A 20223-nucleotide genomic window follows, 5' to 3' on the forward strand; every position below is an offset into this window, starting at 1 on the left:
CTGCCTGTCTGTATGTCTTTCTGTCTGCATGTCTGTCTGCCCGCATGTCTGCTTGCATGTCTGTCTGTCTGTCTGTCTGTATGTTTGTCTTGGGTGCTGCAGTCCCACCAGCTGTTATTACGCAACCCCTCCAATGTGTGCGTGCGCTCCTGCTCGTCCCAGTGCGGAACACGTGCGAGCCGTTCATGTCTCTCTACAAATCACGCACTCATAAATATGCCGCTCACAAGCCAACCGTCCACGATCAGCCTCGGTGTCCAAACGGGAACATTTAATATCCACACATGAACCGGCTTGTACGGAATTAACGGAAGAGTTTCTAAAAGGTTTCAGCCGGTATGTTCCGCCTCTTCCAGCGGCATTACGGTAGTGCTGCTCCGACCCGCCCACTCCCTCCTCCGCCCCGCCCCTCCCTCCCCTGCTGTCCTCCACCAGCGAGGAGCAGAGACAGAGAAGACTTTCTGCTGTCCAGACAGAGACCTGACAGGTGAATAATAACATCACACACCACCACATCTCCAAGCGGGGCCGGGTCGTAGTCCGGACCTGCGGGCGGGTAGCGGTAGGTCGGCCCGCCGCGGGGCTTCTCGTCTGGTTCCTCATGGTCGAGATGTGGAGATATTGGAGAAATCGAAGAGATATGGAAATACATCGGGCCTGTGTTTCCAGATTTCCGTGCAAGTGCAGGGGCTGCAGCGTGCCTGTGTGTGTGTGTGTGTGTGTGTGTGTGTGTGTGTGTGTGTGTGTGTGTGTGTGTGTGTGTGTGTGTGTGTGTGTGTGTGTGTGTGTGTGTGTGTGTGTGCGTGTGTGTGTTTGTGGCTTTAAACTAGTAGAAGTAGTTTGTTAGTTATAAATAGCGGAGATGACATTAAGAAGTGACCTTGTTATCACCACCGGCCCGCTGCCCCGGGACCAGGTAGGGTTAGGGGTCTGGTCTATCTCGGTCTTCCCGGTAGAGCCTCTGCCCGGACGACGAGGCATGTAGTCCCGCTACTGAGCCCCGGTGCAGCGCTGGATCCTCTCTCATCGTGGATTATAACATTACCACATTCTACTATAATGTCGAACGAACCTTCTACATAATTCTAGTTTTATGAAGTCATATTGTATTATCTATCTTACAACAATCCTAAAAATATGTATTGAATATGTATTCTAATACCGTTAACCTCGTTATAATAACTAGTCAGTAATTTGATGAGATCTGCGATGGGACTCCTACTTCAGTGACACAACAGCTGACCAGACTTTCAACACAAACTTCAGTTTCAACTTTGAGAAACCTTGTGTAAAGTTTGTTTTAGGAAACCGTTTGTGTTTCACAACGCTATGTGTAATTCAAGGTTTGTTTTTGTAATGCTTATTGTGTTTATTTTTATAGCCATTGTGTAGTTTATTTATTGTTACTTGGTGTTTAACAAGGAATTGTGTATTCATTTGTTGTGTAGTTTAGTACTTCCTGCTTCCAGAGGAAGTGAGGTTTGTTTACATGACTCAAAAGTGACGACCTCAGAACTCTCTGGTGAACTCTGAACTGTTGGCTAAAGTAAACTAGGACACACAGTAACAAACACTAGTGAACTAGGACATACAGTAGCACACACTAGTGAACTAGAACATACAGAAGCACACAATAGTGAACTAGAACATACAGTAACAAACACTAGTGAACTAGAACATACAGTAACAAACACTAGTAAACTAGGACACACAGTAGCACACACTAGTGAACTAGAACATACAGTAGCACACACTAGTAAACTAGGACATACAGTAGCACACACTAGTGAACTAGGACATACAGTAGCACACACTAGTGAACTAGGACATACAGTAGCACACACTAGTGAACTAGAACATACAGAAGCACACACTAGTGAACTAGGACATACAGTAGCACACAGTATTGAACTAGAACATACAGTAACAAACACTAGTGAACTAGGACATACAGTAGCACACACTAGTGAACTAGAACATACAGTAGCACACACTAGTGAACTAGAACATACAGTAGCACACACTAGTGAACTAGGACACACACTCTGACTCGCCCCATTCCGACCATGTGACCCTGGAGTAACTTCTTTATAACTTACCGTACAAACTCGTATCGCATTTAGTAATTTAGCAGACTCTATTATCCTCAGTGAATAAAGAATCCAATTAAATTTGGAGAAGCTACTGAAGCTTTGGACTTACTTCTTAAACACATCAACTCCCTCCCTCAGACCGAGAGAGAAGCCCGGAAGGTTCTGAGCAGAACTCCAAACCACAGAAGGCCTCGAAGCTCTCTGGAGAAGGAGGATTCTGCTAGGGGCTAGGGACTAGGGAGCTAGGGGGCTTTGGGGCTAGGGAGCTAGGAGACTAGGAAGCTAGGGGGCTAGGAAGCTAGGGGTCTAGGGGGGTAGGGAACTAGGGGGCTTTGGGGCTAGGGAGCTAGGAGACTAGGAAGCTAGGGGGCTAGGAAGCTAGGGGTCTAGGGGGGTGGGGAACTAGGGGGCTAGGGAGCGAGCGGCTAGGAAGCCAGGGAGCGAGGGCGCTAGCTTCTCCACACATGAGAAGTGTCGTAACTTTTTGGCTCCAGCTTGAGTGTAAAAGTGTTATTTTCTTCCAGAGTTCCAGAGTGAGAAAGAGAGAGAGACAGAGAGTGAGATAGTGTGTCCAGCAGACGTCAGAAGATGTTGCCCCATCACCTGAAGCAGATCCGAGTCCTCCAGCTCAACAACCAGGAGAACCTGGAGAGGACTCTGTTCAGACTGGAACAAGGTAGGACTCACCCTGGATCACTCCTGTTCTCACTCCTCACACCCCTGGATCACTCCTGGTATCACTCATACCACTGTATCAATCCTGTTCTTACTCCTCACATCACTGTATCACTCCTGGTATCAATTCTAGTATCACTGCTAATAATAACTAAGAGGTCTATGTCCTGTATCACACCTAGTATCACTCATCCTATCACTCCGGAGAGTAGCATTTAGTGTGGACAAGCATTTAGACTCCATGCTACTAACTACTAGTTTTGTTGTGTCTATAAGGTGTGTGAATGTGTAGTATTTGAGTAACTAAGGTGTGTTTATGTGAACACACCTTTATATAGAAACCAATGCACAGCCACCATTGAATGTTGTACGTCCTGGCGCTTGTACATTGCACTTATCCAAGGTACTTACTTGTGTAGCATCTACAGTAGCTGCTATCGCTGCTTTACACAGGGAATGGGTTAGCCTAGCGATTGTAATACTTGCACTTGGTTCTATGAACATCTTTACTGTACCGACAGCGATATATTGTTTCACTTCTTATGACAAATGTACTTATTGCAACAAATGCACTTATTGTAAGTCGCTTTGGATAAAAGCGTCTGCTAAATGCCCTAAATGTAAATGTAAATGTAAATGTATGTGTAGTATTGTAGAAAACTAACTAACTTTATTGTGTACTAGTGTGCAGAGTAACTGTATTGTGTACTAAGGTGTAGAGTAGCTGTATTGTTTACTACGGTGTAGAGTAGCTGTATTGTTTACTACAGTGAAGAGTAACTGTATTGTGTACTAAGGTGTAGAGTAGTTTTATTGTGTTCTAAGGTGTGGAGTAGCTGTATTGTTTACTACGGTGTAGAGTAGCTGTATTGTTTACTACGGTGTAGAGCAACTGTATTGTGTACTCAGGTGTAGAGTAGTCCAATACAATTTTCATTAGGGCGTGGCATCATAATGTGTAGTAATGTGTACTTGTATTGTGTTACTGTGGGCCCCAGGCTTCGAGCTACAGTTCCGTCTGGGCCCCAGCCTCCAGGGCCGCTCTGTCAGCCTCCACACCAACTACCCCGCCGCGGGGGAGGCCTTCCAGAGGAGCTGCTTCCGGGTACTGAGCTGGGTGAACCCCGCCGGCCGCGAGGACGACTCGGACAAGTACTGCTGCCTGGACCTGCAGCTGGCCGGCTCCTTCCACTTCCACTACAGCCTCGGGTACGGCCCCCTAGGACCACCACCCGCACCACCCTGTAGAGGGAGTGGAACCTCCACCCCACTGTAGAGGCAGTCATACCTCCACCCACAACCACCCTACTGTAGAGGCAGTGGTACCTCCACCCTACTGTAGAGGCAGTGGTACCACCAACCTGCTGTAGAGGCAGTGGTACCACCACCCTACTGTAGAGGCAGTAGAACCTCCACCCTACTGTAGAGGCAGTAGAACCTCCACCCTACTGTAGAGGCAGTGGTACCTCCACCCTACTGTAGAGGCAGTGGTACCTTCACCCACCACCACCCTACTGTAGAGGCATTGGTACCTCCACCCTACTGTAGAGGCAGTGGTACCTTCACCCACCACCACCCTACTGTAGAGGCAGTAGAACCTCCACCCTACTGTAGAGGCAGTGGTACCACCACCCTACTGTAGAGGCAGTGGTACCTCCACCCTACTGTAGAGGCAGTAGAACCTCCACCCTACTGTAGAGGCAGTAGAACCTCCACCCTACTGTAGAGGCAGTGGTACCTCCACCCTACTGTAGAGGCAGTGGTACCTCCACCCTACTGTAGAGGCAGTGGTACCACCACCCTACTGTAGAGGCAGTGGTACCTTCACCCACCACCACCCTACTGTAGAGGCAGTAGAACCTCCACCCTACTGTAGAGGCAGTGGTACCTCCACCCTACTGTAGAGGCAGTGGTACCTCCACCCTACTGTAGAGGCAGTGGTACCTCCACCCTACTGTAGAGGCAGTAGAACCTCCACCCCACTGTAGAGGCAGTGGTACCTCCACCCTACTGTAGAGGCAGTGGTACCACCACCCTACTGTAGAGGCAGTGGTACCACCACCCTACTGTAGAGGCAGTGGTACCTCCACCCTACTGTAGAGGCAGTAGAACCTCCACCCTACTGTAGAGGCAGTGGTACCTCCACCCTACTGTAGAGGCAGTGGTACCACCACCCTACTGTAGAGGCAGTGGTACCTCCACCCTACTGTAGAGGCAGTGGTACCTCCACCCTACTGTAGAGGCTCCTGCTCCTGTGTTCCCCAGGGACGGGGGCCGGTGTGGTGGGGGCTACCTGGTGGTGGACCCCGTGCTCCGGGTGGGCCCCGATGACCAGGTCCTGCCCCTGGATTGCATCACCATCCAGACCTACCTGGCCAAGTGTCTAGGGACCCTGGACCTCTGGCCCCAGAGGCTGCAGGTCGCCAAGGAGACCGGTAGGACGCCGCCGGATAGCAGCTAACAGTTTAGCCTAGCAGCCAGCGAGGTACCATCTAGCTAGGTGTCAATTAGCAGCTATATAGGTGGCAGATTAATGTAACAGCTAGTTTGGTGGCATTCATCTACTTAGCTTCAGCAGCCAGCTAGCTAGCAGCTAGCTTTAACACTCCTCTATCACTTACTGATTAAAGCTAGGTAGGGCCACTCTGAAGGAACAAGCCGGCTAGACTCGGCCTCCGAAGACACTCGTGTCCTCCGGCTGACTGAGGCTGGGTGCTTCGGACCGGGGCCGGGGGCACAGAGAGATCCATCTTTTGATCTATTGAGATGTAGAGAGAATTACGACTAATATGATACAACAGATTGCTTACTATAGCTTTAATCGCTTTCTGTCTGTCTGTCTGTCCGTCTGTCTGTCTGTCTGTCTGTCTGTCTGTCTGTATATCTGTCTGTTTATCTGTCTGTCTCTTTCTCTCTCTCTCTCTCTCGCTCTCGCTCTCAGGGTACAACATGCTCCACTTCACTCCCCTCCAGACTCTGGGTGAGTCCAGGTCCTGCTACTCATTGGCCGATCAGCTGACCTTTAACCCCGAGTTCAGCCCTGAGGGGCGGAGCTACGGCTGGGCCGATGTCGGCGCATTGGTGGAGAAGATGAAGAGAGAATGGAACATGCTGTCAATCACAGACGTGGTGTACAACCACACCGGTAAATATCACCTCTTTCTGAACATCTATACATCATAAATATCACCTCTTTCTGAACATCTATACATCATAAATATCACCTCTTTCTGAACATCTATACATCATAAATATCACCTCTTTATGAACGTCTATACATCATAAATATCACCTCTTTATGAACATCTATACATCATAAATATCAACTCTTTATGAACATCTATGTGTCATAAATATCACCTCTTTATGAACATCTATACATCATAAATATCACCCCTTTATGAACATCTATACATCATAAATATTACCCCTTTATGAACATCTATACATCATAAATATCACCTTTTTCTGAACCTCTATACATCATAAATATCACTATGATGTCTATCATATCTATATGTAATAGCTTTCACGTCTATAGATCCCATCTATGCATCATTTAATATTATACATTACCAGGCATCCAAAGAACCCAATGAACTTGTGCAGCCCGCTCGAGTGATAACCCCGGTTGCAGTTCCCCAGTAAAGGTCAGAGAGTCTCAGGAACTTGATATAAAGGTCAGGAACCCACTGAAGGTCAAAGGTTCCCTGACTTTATTCCTGGCCGCCATTTCATCTCCATAGCGACGGTGCGGTCTCTGTGGGCAGGTCCTAAAGTAGCGAGCCGCTGGCACTACGGTCCACAGTGGAGCGAAGTGGTACGTTCCACTGTGGAGCGAAGTGGTACGTTCCACTGTGGAGCGCAGTGGAACGTTCCACAGTGGAGCGCAGTGGTACGTTCCACAGTGGAGCGCAGTGGTACGTTCCACTGCAGAGCGCATTGGTAGGTTCAACTGTGAAGTGCCTTGAACACAGGACAGGCTTTATGAATGTTATTACGGGCCAGCCTCAGAGGCAGAGGCCACCTGTTGTTTTATTATTGTTCCGCCAGATTGACGGCCACAGCAAAGACTGCTGAGTTGCTCCTCATGAACTCTCCATGGTTGTCAAGGATGACTAGACAGGAACAGAGGAGAAATATTAGATTGACTGGCAACAGGTGGCGCTATAGCAATAGTCCAAAAATGCAACAAGAATTTCTCGTGACCCCTTTGACCTACAGTCTTGAACATCTGCCCTCATGCATCTCCTCACGGTGAACAGATCAGAGTCAGGAACCGCAGACCTCTGTCCCTCTTCCACCATTTTGATTCCATTAGGATCTCGGGTTTAATGACATAGACCCATTCTGTGCTATATCTATGGACCAATGTCTTCCATGCAGCTTTAAATATAATATGTTATAATATGAACAAAACAAACACAAATTGTTATAAAAAAACCACAAAATTTTATAAAAAACACACAATGTGATATAAAAACACAAAATGTTATATAATAACACACAAAGTTTTATTGAAACACACAATGCTTTATTGAAACACAATATTTTATTGAAACACACATTGTTGTATTGAAACACACAATGTTGTATTGAAACACTCCATGTTGTATTGAAACACTCCATCTATTGCTGCCCCATGTTAACTCCCAATGTGTCTTCAGCGGCTAACAGCCCCTGGCTGGAAGACCACCCGGAGTGCGGCTACAACCTGGTGAACTCACCCCACCTGCGCCCCGCCTGGGTCCTGGACCGCGCCCTCAGCCACCTCAGCGATAGCATTGCTAGCGGAAGCTACGTTGCTAAAGGACTTCCGGCTGAAATCACCAGCGAGGCACACCTCAACGTCAGTTCACCGCCTAGGCCTAGCCTCCTAGCTAGCTAGCTAGCTACTGATTAGCTGCTAATCACTGCTATTAGTTAACCTTCCTTAACTAAAGATGACATCATGTTGAAATGGAGAATAATGTGCTCAAGATGAAGTATGTGTGTGTGTGTGTGTGTGTGTGTTTTTGATATATGTATTGGTGTTTGCGTTTGTGTGTGCGTGCGTGTGATTGTAATGTTTGTGCTTTGTAATGTGTGTGTGTGATTGTAATGTGCGTTTGTGTGTGTGATTGTAATGTGTGTTTGTGTGTGTGTGTGCGTGTGTTTGTGTGTTTGCAGGCGCTGCGCAGCGTCCTCTGGCAGGAAGTGTTTCCTCAGGTCAGACTGTGGGAGTTCTTCCAGGTCAACGTGGAGAACGTTGTGGCAGCCTTCAGAACCCTACTGGAGAACCGTGAGAACCCCACTAACCTGTTAATCTAATCCCGCTACAACCCTGCTAACCTGTTAACCTAATCCCGCTAGAACCCTGCTAACCTGTTAACCTAATCCCACTAGAACCCTGCTAACCTGTTATAATCCAACTAGAACCACGCTAACCTGTTATAATCCACTAGAACCCTGCTAACCTGTTATAATCCAACTAGATCCCTGCTAACCTGTTATAATCCAACTAGAACCCTGCTAACCTGTTATAATCCAACTAGAGCCATGCTAACCTGTTATAATCCAACTAGAACCATGCTAACCTGTTATAATCCAACTAGAACCATGCTAACCTGTTGTAACCCACTAGAACCATGCTAACCTGTTATAATCCACTAGAACCCTGCTAACCTGTTATAATCCACTAGAACCCTGCTAACCTGTTATAAACTAACTAGAACCCTGCTAACCTGTTATAATCCAACTAGAACCCTGCTAACCTGTTATAATCCAACTAGAACCCTGCTAACCTTTTATAATCCACTATAACCCTGCTAACCTGTCCTAAATGAACTAGATCACTGCTAACTGGTTATAGACTCACTAGAACCGTTCTCATGTTATAAACTCACTAGAACAGTTCTAATGCTTTATAATAATAAGTGTATTTGTGTGTATTTTTTTGTGTGTGATTTTTTTACTTTCTTCTGACGCTCAGATCCCAAACCAGACCATAATAAGCGAGGAGGGAAAGGGCTGAGGATGATCCAAGACCCTAGTTACCGTCGTTATGGCAACACTATTGATATGGACTCGGCCCTCGAGATATTTGTCCCTCAGAGGTCAGTCGCAAGAAAAACTTTATGGAAAAATGAAACGTTAACATTTGAGCACTTGAGGTTGGGACGTCTCCAAAGAGTTCAGAATATGCAGCAATCAAATGATGTGTCTGTAGCCCCGCCCCCCATCACCTCCTGGAGTGCTGTGATTCGCTGAAGCAGAGGCTGAACGAGCTGAACGGACAGCAGTACCACATCGTCCACCAGCACCAGGAGCAGGTTAGATACTAACTACTACTAACTAACTACTAACCTACAGGTTAAGATACTAACTAACTACTAACCTAAAGGTTAAGATACTAACTACTACTAACTAACTACTAACTTACAGGTTAATATACTAACTACTACTAACTAACTACTAACCTACAGGTTAGGATACTAACTACTAACCTACAGGTTAAGATACTAACTACTGCTTACTCTAAAGTTTAAGATACTAACTATTACTAACTAACTACTACCCTACAGGTTAAGATACTTACTACTAACCTACAGGTTAAGATACTAACTAACTACTAACCTACAGGTTAAGATACTAACTAACTACTAACCAACAGGTTAAGATACTAACTAACTACTAACCAACAGGTTAAGATACTAATCATCTACTAATCTACAGGTTAAGATACTAACTACTACTAAATAACTACTACCCTACAGGTTAAGATACTTGCTAACTACTAACTGACCTCTAACCTGTTGCAACATACACTAATGGCTTGTTGTTGAAATACTTAATAAATGTATGTTTTGATTGTTTTGGAACATTTGTTTTCTAAAGGTTTCAGAACTCCTCAAACTTTCTTTTGAAGATAATATTTTCTTCTTCTCTTTTTCCTCTCAGGCAGCCAACTGCATCGTGGGAACTGTAGTTTATGAACGGCTGGCTGACCATGGTCCTAAACTGGGAAGTGTGAACCAGAAGAACCCATTGGTTACCAGGTAAGAAGACTAGGTGAGGCTTGAACATGATTCACTAGACCAGATGAGACTAGACCAGGTGAGACCATGGAGGAGTCAAGAGAATTTTGCATGTGTGTGTGTGTTTGTGTGTATTTATGGAGAGAGAGGGGTATAAAGAGAGAGAGGAAGTTGAACATCTGTTGATAGATCACAGCAGGTATGAACCCTTAACTGTGTGTGTGTGTGTGTGTGTGTGTGTGTGTGTGTGTGTGTGTGTGTGTGTGTGTGTGTAGGTACTTCTCCTTCTCCTCCTCTGAGCTCCTTTCTCTGGAGGAGGAGCTGCGTCTCCTGGAAGTGCCGACCGCGGCGTGTCACTTCCTGGCGCACAACGGCTGGGTGATGGGGGACGACCCCCTCCGCAACTTCGCTGAACCAGGCCAGTACATCCAACATGGCCGCCGCACATAGGTCCAACATGGCCACCACACCTAGATGCAACATGGCCGCCGCAACTAGATCCAACATGGCCGCCACACCTAGATCCAACATGGACTCCACAACTAGGTCCAACATGGCCGCCTCCCCATGTCAAACATGGCCCCACCCCATGTCCAACATGGCCCCACCCCATGTCCAACATGGCCCCCTGTGTGTGCAGGCTCCAGTGTGTACCTGCGCAGGGAGCTGGTGTGCTGGGGCGACAGCGTGAAGCTGCGCTATGGCGCCGGCCCTCAGGACTGCCCCTACCTCTGGGCCCACATGACGCGCTACACACAGACCACCGCACAGCACTTCCACGGGGTCCGCCTCGACAACTGCCACTCCACACCGCTGCACGTGGCCGAGGTATGTCATCAGGGCAACGGCCTCACAGTGACCTCATCACACATGACCTCATCACACCGTGACCTCATCACACCGTGACCTCATCACACCGTGACCTTATCACACCGTGACCTCATCACACCGTGACCTCCTTATGACCTCATCAAACCGTTACCTCATCACACCATGACCTCATCACACCATCACCTCATCACACCGTGACCTCATCACACCGTGACCTTATCACACCGTGACCTCATCACACCGTGACCTCATCACATTCAAATGCTGATCACTTGTCTCAAAGTCTTTGAGCCTCTGTTGTGTTTTATAAATTCAGTCCTGGAAGTATGTGTGTGTTGTATGTGTGAATGTTTGTATCTTATGTTTGTGTGTGTATGTTGTGTGTGTGTGTTTGGGTATGTTGTGTGGGTGTGCGTGCGTGTGTGTTTGTGTGTGTGTGCATGTGAATGCATGCGTGCGTGCGTGTGTGTGTGTGTGTCCAGACCATGCTGTCCGCTGCCCGGGCGGTGCGCCCCGACCTGTATGTGATCGCTGAGCTCTTCACGGGCAGCGAGACTCTCGACAACGTCTTCGTCAACCGCCTTGGGATCAGCAGCCTCGTGCGCGGTATGCTGGTGCACGTGTGCTGGTGCACGTGTTGCTGGTGTGCACGTTCGCATGCGTATACTAATGTGCTCTCTCTCTCTCTCCCTCTCGCTCTGTTTCTCTCTGTCTCTCTCTCCCTGTTTCTCTCTGTCTCTCTCTCCCTGTTTCTCTGTCACTCTCTCTCCCTCTCGCTCTCTGCCTGTTTCTCTCTCTCTCCCTCTCACTCTCTCCCTGTTTCTCTCTGTCTCTCTCTCTACATCACATCTCTTTTGGCTCCGCTGCCTTGTCCCCCGTCCCCCCAAACCTCTCCCCTCTTGGCTTTGATGTGGGCGTGGCCTGGCTGTCCTGTGCTGTGGTTGGTCAGTTTATGCTGGCCGCTGCTCGGAGGGTGTGTCCTAACCTTTACGTGGTGGCGGAGCTCTTCACGGGCAGCGAGGAACTTGACAATGTCTTCGTCACCAAGCTAGGCATCACATCTTTAATACGAGGTACTGTCGCTTTAATACAAGGTATTACAGCTTTAATACAAGGTACTGTAGCTTTAATACGAGGTGCTGTAGCTTTAATACAGGTACTGTCGCTTTAACACGCGGTACTGTAGCTTTAATATGAGGTATTGTAGCTTTAATACTAGGAACTGTGGCTTTTACAAGAGGTAATGTAGCTTTTATACGAGGCACTGTGACTTTAATACAAGGTACTGTAGCTTAAATATGAGATACTTTAGCTTTCCTATGAGGTACTGTAGCTTTAATACGAGGTACTGTGTCTTTAATATGAGGTACTGTAGCTTTAATATGAGGTACTTTAGCTTTAATACAAGGTAGTGTAGCTTTGATATGAGGTACTGTAGTTTTAATATGAGGTACTGTAGCTTTAATACGAGGTGCTGTCGCTTAAATACGAGGTACTGTAGCTTTAATGCTAGGTACTGTTGCTTTAATACAATGTACTGTAGCTTAAATATGAGGTACTGTAATACTAAATAACTAAATACAGTTTATAGATCTCATCATAGATCTAGATATGGATCTCTCTTTCTATATATAAATATATATAGCTACAATATATATATATATTTAAGAAATACACTTTGTAGTTGTAATAATCAATTCAATGCTAAGATGTATTCATATTGTTGCGTTGTGCTCGATACACTAACTATCAGCGAGGTAAGCTGTGTAGACTGGTTAACTGATATGACTAGTTAACTGGTCTGAAGTGTGTGTAGATTGGTTGGTTAGCTGCTTAACTGGTCTGCAGTGTGTAGCTGGTTAACTGGTTAACTGGTCTGGAGTGTGTGTAGACTGGTTAGCTGGTTAACTGGTCTGGAGTGTGTGTAGACTGGTTAGCTGCTTAACTGGTCTGGAGTGTGTGCAGCTGGTTAGATGGTTAACTAGTTAACTGCTGTGTGTCCCAGAGGCCATGTCTGCGGGGGACAGCCATGAGGAGGGCCGCCTGGTGTATCGCTACGGGGGCCAGCCGGTGGGGGCCCTGGTGCAGCCCAGCCTGCGGCCCCTGGTCCCCTCCATCGCCCATGCCATGTTCCTGGACATCACCCACGACAACGAGTGCCCCATCCAGGTCTGCATTCACAGTCACCTTCCCCTTCCCAAGGGCTACGTCTCTGTAGCAGCTGACGCTAATGTGCTAATGTGTGTTGTAGCCGATGCTACGGTTGTGTCTTATAGCTAACATGCTATTGTTCTGTGGCTGCTGAAATGTTGTGCTGTAGCTGATGCTAATGAGCTAGTGTTGTGTTTTAGCAGATGCTAAGAGCTAGCGTTGTGTTTTAGCTGATGCTAATGAGCTAGTGTTGTGTTGTAACTGATGATAATGAGCTACCGTTGTGTTGTAGCTGATGCTAATGAGCTAGTGTTGTGTTGTAGTTGATGCTAATGAACTAGCGTTGGGTTTGTAGCTGATGCTAATGAGCTGGCATTGTGTTGTAGCTGATGCTAATGAGCTAGTGTTGTGTTGTAGCTGATGCTAATGAGCTAATGTTGGGTGGTAGCTGATGCTAATGAGCTAATGTTGGGTGGTGGTTGATGCTAATGAGCTAGCGTTGTGTTATAGCTGCGGTCGGTGCTGGACGCCCTGCCAAGCGCCGCTGTTGTGTCGATGGCGTGCTGCGCCACCGGCTCCACCAGAGGGTACGACGAGCTGGTACCACACCAGGTACACACACACACACGCACACACACACACACAGACTCACCACACACACGTACACACACAGACACACATACACACTCAAACACTCAAACACACACACACACACACATCCTCGAGTCGCTTGCCCAGCGTTGTGTTGTGATTGCTCCAGATTTCGGTGGTGAAGGAGGAGCGTGTGTACCCCAGCTGGAGCGCGGCGCCCCCTGCCTCTGTGGGGGAGACCAGCGGCCAGACTGGCATCACGGCCGCAAAGAGAGCCATCAACCTGCTGCACCAGGAGCTGGCGGCACAGGGCTTCATACAGGTAGGGGAGGGGCTTTATACAGGTGAGGGGAGGGGTTGAAAGGTCTGGCCAGCCAAAGTAATAAGTGCTTAATATTTAACATAGTTATCAAATACTTGTGGTTTGTGAAACATGGTAGCATAAAGCTAGTAGGTTTGAAACAAGTAGGAAGTAGGGAAGTGTCCTGCTGTTGCTCTGACGTCCCTTCCTGTGTGTGAGCTGGTCTAGTTGTATGTGTGACATTACTTCCTGTCCCCAGGTGTACGTGGACCAGGTGGACGCGGACACGGTGGCTGTGACTCGCCACTGTCCCTCAACCCACCAATCAGTGGTGACCGTCAGCAGAACAGCATTCTGGGACATCAAGACCCACCAGTACCCCCCCACCACCCCCCCCATGTTCATACCAGGTCTGTCTGCCTGTCTGCCTGTCTCTATGCCTGCCTGTCTGTCTCTTTTCCTGTCGGTCTGATTCTCTCTCTCTCTCTTTCTCTCTCTCTCTCTCTCTTTCTCTCTCTCTCTCTCTCTCTTTCTCTCTCTCTCTCTCTCTCTCTCTCTCTCTCTCTCTCTCCCTCTCTCTCTCAGGGAAGATCGAGGAGGTGGTGTTTGAGGCGAGGATGGTTGAAAGGCATGCTGGGAGTTATAAGAGAGACAATGACGTCATTAATGGAATGCCGGAGTACTCTGTGGAGATCAAGGAGCACATAGCGGTCTGTACTCACCTCGTATCGCTCCTCACATTGTCACTCTCATTCTTATCTATATTCCTCTCACCCGTCTGTTACTATAGACCTCGTATCCCTCCTCACTCTGTCACTCCAACTATTATGTTACTATATACCGTGAATCACTCCTCACTCTATCACTCTCACTACTCACTCTGTCACTCTTACTCTTCTGTTACTATAGACATTGTATCACTATTCACTTTATCACTCTCACTACTCACTCTGTCACTCTTACTCTTCTGTTACTAAAGACATCGTATCACTCCTCACTTTATCACTCTCACTCTTCTGTTACTATACAACTCGTATCACCCTTTAATCTATCACTATCGCCATTCTGTTAATATATACCTCGTATAACTCTTCACTCCATCACTCCTCACTCTTCTGTTACTTTAGACTTTATCTCACTCCTCAATCTTCTGTTACCTTAAACCTTGTATCACTTCTCACTCTATCACCATCACTATGTAGCTAGCGGAAAGTACTCTGGTGAAGCCGGGGGTCGTGACCTCTAAGGGGAGGTCAGAGTTCATCCAGGAGATCACCTTCCAGAAGCTGACCCCTGGGAGCGCCATCGCCTTCAGGTACCCTCAATCACTTACTCACTCACTACCTCACTACCTCACTCACTCATTTCCTCACTCACTCACTACCTCACTCTCTCAATCACTCACTCACTACCTCACTACCTCACTCTCTCAATCACTCACTCACTACCTCACTACCTCAGTCACTCACTACCTCACTAACGCACTACCTCACTCACTCACTACCTCACTCTCTCAATCACTCACTCACTACCTCACTCACTCACTACCTCATTCACTCACTACCACACTACTTCACTCACTACCTCACTCATTCACTACCTCACTACCTTACTCACTCACTCACTCACTCACTCACTACCTCACCCACTACCTCACTCACTCACTAACTCACTACCTCACTACCTCACTAGCTCTCTCACTCACTCACTCACTCACTCACTCAATCACTCACTCACTCACTCACACTCAATGTTCTAGGTGTTTCTTCTCTAAGGGCGTATTCACACCTGCCTTGTTTGGTCGAACCAAACCAAAAAAATCGCTGATGCGGACCTTTTGGGCTGGTGTGAATACAAACCATTGAACTCTGGTGCGGACCAAACAGCCGGTCCGAGACCCAGCCGGAGAGGTGGTCTCGGTTCGCTTCCGAACGCCTCTGATGCTCCAAAAGTACTGCAGATGTTTGTAACTGTATGAAAACCAATCAGTATAAGCACAATGAGGGCAGCACGCTGAATCTCCATAATCGCCATAGTTTGTTGACTTTTTTTCTTTGTTTACTTTTTTTTTATGCGTTACTCCGCTCCCGACCGTCTTTTCCAATGATTGAACGATCTATGCACAAACGTGCGTTGTTGACAAATTCTCGGACTGTTGCGAAAATTTGCAATGTGAAAAGGAACCGCACCAAACCAAAAAATAAACATTGCATTTTGGCAGCACCAAAGAGCTTGGATCTAAGGACTTTCCTGGTGTGAATACGCCCTTAATCATACTGCAGTGTTGATGTTGAGTGGTCCTAAGATCTCCATGGTAACCCCCCCCCAGGGTGAGCCTGGACCCTCGGGCCCAGCAGGTGGTCGGGATCCTCCGCTTCTACCTCACCCAGTTCAGCCCCAAGTACCGCAAGGGCAGCACCCCGGACCCCCAAACCCCCCCCGCGCTGAAGACCCCCCTGGCGCAGTGAGGACTCGACCACACACACACACACACACACACACACACACACACACACACACACACACACACACACACAGACACGCGCACACATACACGCACACACACACACACACACACACACACACACACACACACACACACACACACACACACACACACACACAGACACGCGCACACACACACACAGACACGCGCACACACACACACACATACACGCACACACACACACACAGACACACAAACACAGAGACACACAGACACACATACACACATACTCTCACAAACACACACACACATACATAGCACAGAGACACACACACGCGCACACACATAGTGCGTGTGTGTGTGTATATACTGTATATATATGTGTATGTGTCCTGTGTGTGTGTGTGTGTGTGTGTGTGTGTGTGTGTGCAGGCTGATGTCCCAGCTCTCCCTCTCCGACCTCAACATCCTGCTGTTCCGCTGTGACGCTGAGGAAGAAGAGGATGGAGGAGGAAGCTACGGCGTCCCGGGCTGGGAGAAGCTCCGCTACGCCGGGCTGCAAGGTACCGTGATGGTATGGTGCTGGTTGATGGTATGGTGCTGGTTGGTGGTTTGGTGCTGGTTGATGGTTTGGTGCTGATTGATGGTATGGTGCTGGTTGATGGTATGGTGCTGGTTGATGGTTTGGTGCTGGTTGATGGTTTGGTGCTGGTTGATTGTTTGGTACTGGTTGATGTTTCTGGTTGATGGTTTGGTGCTGGTTGATTGTTTGGTACTGGTTGATGTTGCTGGTTGATGGTTTGGTGCTGGTTGATGGTTTACGGTTTGGTGCTGGTTGGTGGTTTGGTGCTGGTTGATGGTTTGGTGCTGATTGATGGTATGGTGCTGGTTGATGGTATGGTGCTGGTTGATGGTTTGGTACTGGTTGATGTTTCTGGTTGATGGTTTGGTGCTGGTTGATGGTTTACGGTTTGGTGTTGGTTGATGGTTTGGTGCTTGTTGATGGGGCTGGTTGATGGTTTGGTGCTGGTTGATGGGGCTGGTTGATGGTTTGGTGCTGGTTGATGGTTTACGGTTTGGTGTTGGTTGATGGTTTGGTGCTTGTTGATGGGGCTGGTTGATGGTTTGGTGCTGGTTGATGGGGCTGGTTGATGGTTTGGTGCTGGTTGATGGTTTACAGTTTGGTGTTGGTTGATGGTTTGGTGCTGGTTGATGGGGCTGGTTGATGGTTTGGTGCTGGTTGATAGTTAACGTTTTGGTGCTGGTCTGCACAGGGCTCATCTCGGTGCTGGCTGAGATCCGGCCCACCAACGATCTGGGCCACCCGCTGTGTGTGAACCTCCGTCAGGGGGACTGGCTGCTGGACTACGTCTCCTCCCGCCTGGTGGCCCGCGAGGGACCGCTGGCCCAGGTCAGAGCCTCCTCCTCCTCTCCCCTCCTCCTCCTACTGCTCTTCCCCCCATCAGTCAGACATCCTCCTCTTCCTATCAGTCAGACCCTTCTCCTTCTGTGTGTGTTTGTGTGTGTGTGTGTGTGTAGGTGGGCCAGTGGCTGGCCTCTATGTTTGACTTTCTGAAGCTGGTTCCTCGGTATCTCATCCCCTGCTATTTCGACGCCATCTTGGTCGGGGCGTACGGAGCGGCGCTGCAGTCCACCTACCGTCTCATGTCCAGGTAGGCTTGCTCGCCTAACTGCAGGTAGCCTGCTGCTAACGCTACAGTGTCTCTGTTAGCTTCGTCCAGGATGGCTCCAGCCTGGTGCTAACGCTACAGTGTGTCTGTTAGCTTCGTCCAGGATGGCTCCAGCCTGGTGCTAACGCTACAGTGTGTCTGTTAGCTTTGTCCAGGAGGGCTCCAGCCTGGTGCTAACGCTACATTGTGTCTGTTAACTTCGTCCAGGAGGGCTCCAGCCTGGTGCTAACGCTACAGTGTGTCTGTTAGCTTCGTGCAGGAGGGCTCCAGCCTGGTGCGGCTGCTGGCGCTGGGCTCGGTCCAGATGTGCGGGGTGGGGCGGCTGCCGGCCCTTCCTCCGCTCTCCTCCTCGCTGGAGGACGTCCCCTACCGCCTCAGCCCCGTCACCGGGCAGAAGGAGCAGTGCTGCGTCTCATTGGCTGCAGGTAGCCTCTCAGCGTCCTATCACAGTGGAGGGTTGGGATTAGGGACCAAAGGAGCAGACCTTACATGGAAGGACTTTCAGCCAGGAGGAGGGACTAGGAGACGGGAGGAGGGGCTAGGAGACGGGAGGAAGGACTAGGAGACAGGAGGAAGTGATAGGGGACAGGAGGAGGTGATAGGGGACAGGAGGAGGGTCTTAAAGACAGGAGGAGGGGCTAGGAGACAGGAGGAGGTGCTAGGGGACAGGAGGAGGTGTTAGTTCAAGTTCAAGTTCAAAATACTTTTTTTTTAAAAAGTATTGTCCCCCAATGGGGCAATTTGTTGTGCAGTAGATAGTATACAAATCCAAGTCACACACACAATAAATAAAACACTATACAATCAATAAATAGTTGTAAATATATATATAGATAAAATAATAATAATACACACACACTACGGTCCTTTGTAGAATTTAGAAGTAGAGTGGCTGCGGGAACAAAAGAGTGTTTATATTTGTTGTTGTTGAGTTTTGGGAGTTTAAAGCGTGATGAGGTGGAGGTGTAAGAGGACAGGAGGAGGTGCTAGAGGACAGGAAGAGGTGCTAGAGGACAGGCGGAGGTGTAAGGGGACAGGAGGAGGTGCTAGAGGACAGGAGGAGGTGTAAGGGGACAGGAAGAGGTGCTAGAGGACAGGAGGAGGTGTAAGGGGACAGGAGGAGGTGCTAGAGGACAGGAGGAGGTGCTAGGGGACAGGAGGAGGTGCTAGGGAACAGGAGGAGGTGCTAGGGGACAGGAGGAGTTGTTAGAGGACAGGAGGAGGGGCTAGGGGACAGGAGGAGTTGTTAGAGGAAAGGAGGAGGGGCTAGGGGACAGGAGGAGGTGTTAGGGGACAGGAGGAGGGGCTAGGGGACAGGAGGAGGTACTAGGGGACAGGAGGAGGGGCTAGGGGACAGGAGGAGGTGTTAGGGGACAGGAGGTGGGGCTAGGGGACAGGAGGAGGGGCTAGGGGACAGGAGGAGGTGCTAGGGGACAGGAGGAGTTGTTAGAGGACAGGAGGGGGGGCTAGGGGACAGGAGGAGGTGTTAGGGGACAGGAGGAGGGGCTAGGGGACAGGAGGAGGGGCTAGGGGACAGGGGGAGGTGTTAGGGGACAGGAGGAGGTGCTAGGGGACAGGAGGAGGTGCTAGGGAACAGGAGGAGGTGCTAGGGGACAGGAGGAGGGGCGCTAGGGAACAGGAGGAGGGGCTGGAGAGGAGGAGGGGCTGGAGAGGAGGAGGAGGGCTAGAGAGCATGAGGGGTTGCTAGGGGAAAGTAGGAGGTGCTAGGGGACAGAAGAAGGTGATAGGGGACAGGAGGAGGTGCTAGAGGAGTGGGCAGGAGGCTGACGGCTGGTCTTCTTCCAGGTCTTCCTCACTTCTCCTCGGGGATCTTCCGCTGCTGGGGGCGGGACTCCTTCATCGCCCTGCGCGGCCTGATGCTGCTGACGGGACGCCACCTGGAGGCGCGGTATGTGTGTGTGTGTGTGTGTGTGTGTGTGTGTGTGTGTTCCTCCATCCCCCTCTCACCCCTCCTCCCGTCTCTGTAGCAACGTGATCCTGGGCTTCGCGGGGACGCTACGCCACGGCCTGGTCCCAAACCTGCTGGGCGGCGGCCGCGCCGCGCGCTACAACTGCAGGGACGCCGTCTGGTGGTGGCTGCAGTGCGTCCAGGTACTGCTGCTCCTCCTCCTCCTCATGCTGCTCCTCTCCTCCTCCTCCTCCTCCTGCTCCTCTCCTCCTCCTCCTCCTCCTCATGCTGGTCCTCTCCTCCTCCTCCTCCTCCTCCTCCTCATGCTGCTCCTCTCCTCCTCCTCCACCTCCTCCTCATGCTGCTCCTCTCCTCCTCCTCATGCTGCTCCTCTCCTCCTCCTCCTCCTCCTCCTCCTCCTCCTCCTCATGCTGCTCCTCTCCTCCTCCTCCTCCTCCTCATGCTGCTCCTCTCCTCCTCCTCCTCATGCTGCTCCTCTCCTCCTCCTCATGCTGCTCC

At 49.3% G+C, this 20223-nt stretch overlaps 1 protein-coding gene across 2 annotated transcripts in view; it reads left to right on the plus strand.

Moving 5' to 3' along the window:
* The first annotated feature begins 404 nt into the window (after positions 1–404).
* Positions 405–20223, plus strand: part of LOC307086350 (glycogen debranching enzyme-like) — a 28885-nt gene continuing 9066 nt past the window's right edge. Inside the window, exons 1-26 of one of the 2 annotated variants that reach the window (XM_079751533.1) lie at positions 405–487; positions 2618–2769; positions 3767–3977; positions 5034–5203; positions 5710–5913; positions 7436–7617; positions 7938–8049; positions 8740–8863; positions 8977–9079; positions 9708–9805; positions 10060–10202; positions 10425–10612; positions 11098–11221; positions 12621–12784; positions 13277–13378; positions 13527–13679; positions 13918–14068; positions 14244–14368; positions 14861–14973; positions 15988–16122; positions 16537–16667; positions 17379–17515; positions 17644–17777; positions 18045–18220; positions 19602–19704; positions 19784–19907. In XM_079751533.1, coding sequence (XP_079607659.1) covers positions 2682–2769; positions 3767–3977; positions 5034–5203; positions 5710–5913; positions 7436–7617; positions 7938–8049; positions 8740–8863; positions 8977–9079; positions 9708–9805; positions 10060–10202; positions 10425–10612; positions 11098–11221; positions 12621–12784; positions 13277–13378; positions 13527–13679; positions 13918–14068; positions 14244–14368; positions 14861–14973; positions 15988–16122; positions 16537–16667; positions 17379–17515; positions 17644–17777; positions 18045–18220; positions 19602–19704; positions 19784–19907 — 3495 coding nt within the window. In that variant the 5' untranslated portion in view covers positions 405–487; positions 2618–2681. Of the gene's footprint in view, positions 488–2617; positions 2770–3766; positions 3978–5033; positions 5204–5709; positions 5914–7435; positions 7618–7937; positions 8050–8739; positions 8864–8976; positions 9080–9707; positions 9806–10059; positions 10203–10424; positions 10613–11097; positions 11222–11564; positions 11689–12620; positions 12785–13276; positions 13379–13526; positions 13680–13917; positions 14069–14243; positions 14369–14860; positions 14974–15987; positions 16123–16536; positions 16668–17378; positions 17516–17643; positions 17778–18044; positions 18221–19601; positions 19705–19783; positions 19908–20223 lie in introns of both variants that reach the window. The other variant, XM_079751532.1, reaches the window with a different exon arrangement.

This window comes from Pollachius pollachius (genome assembly GCF_949987615.1).
Source record: "Pollachius pollachius genome assembly, chromosome: 14".
Classification (NCBI taxonomy): Eukaryota; Metazoa; Chordata; class Actinopteri; order Gadiformes; family Gadidae; genus Pollachius; species Pollachius pollachius.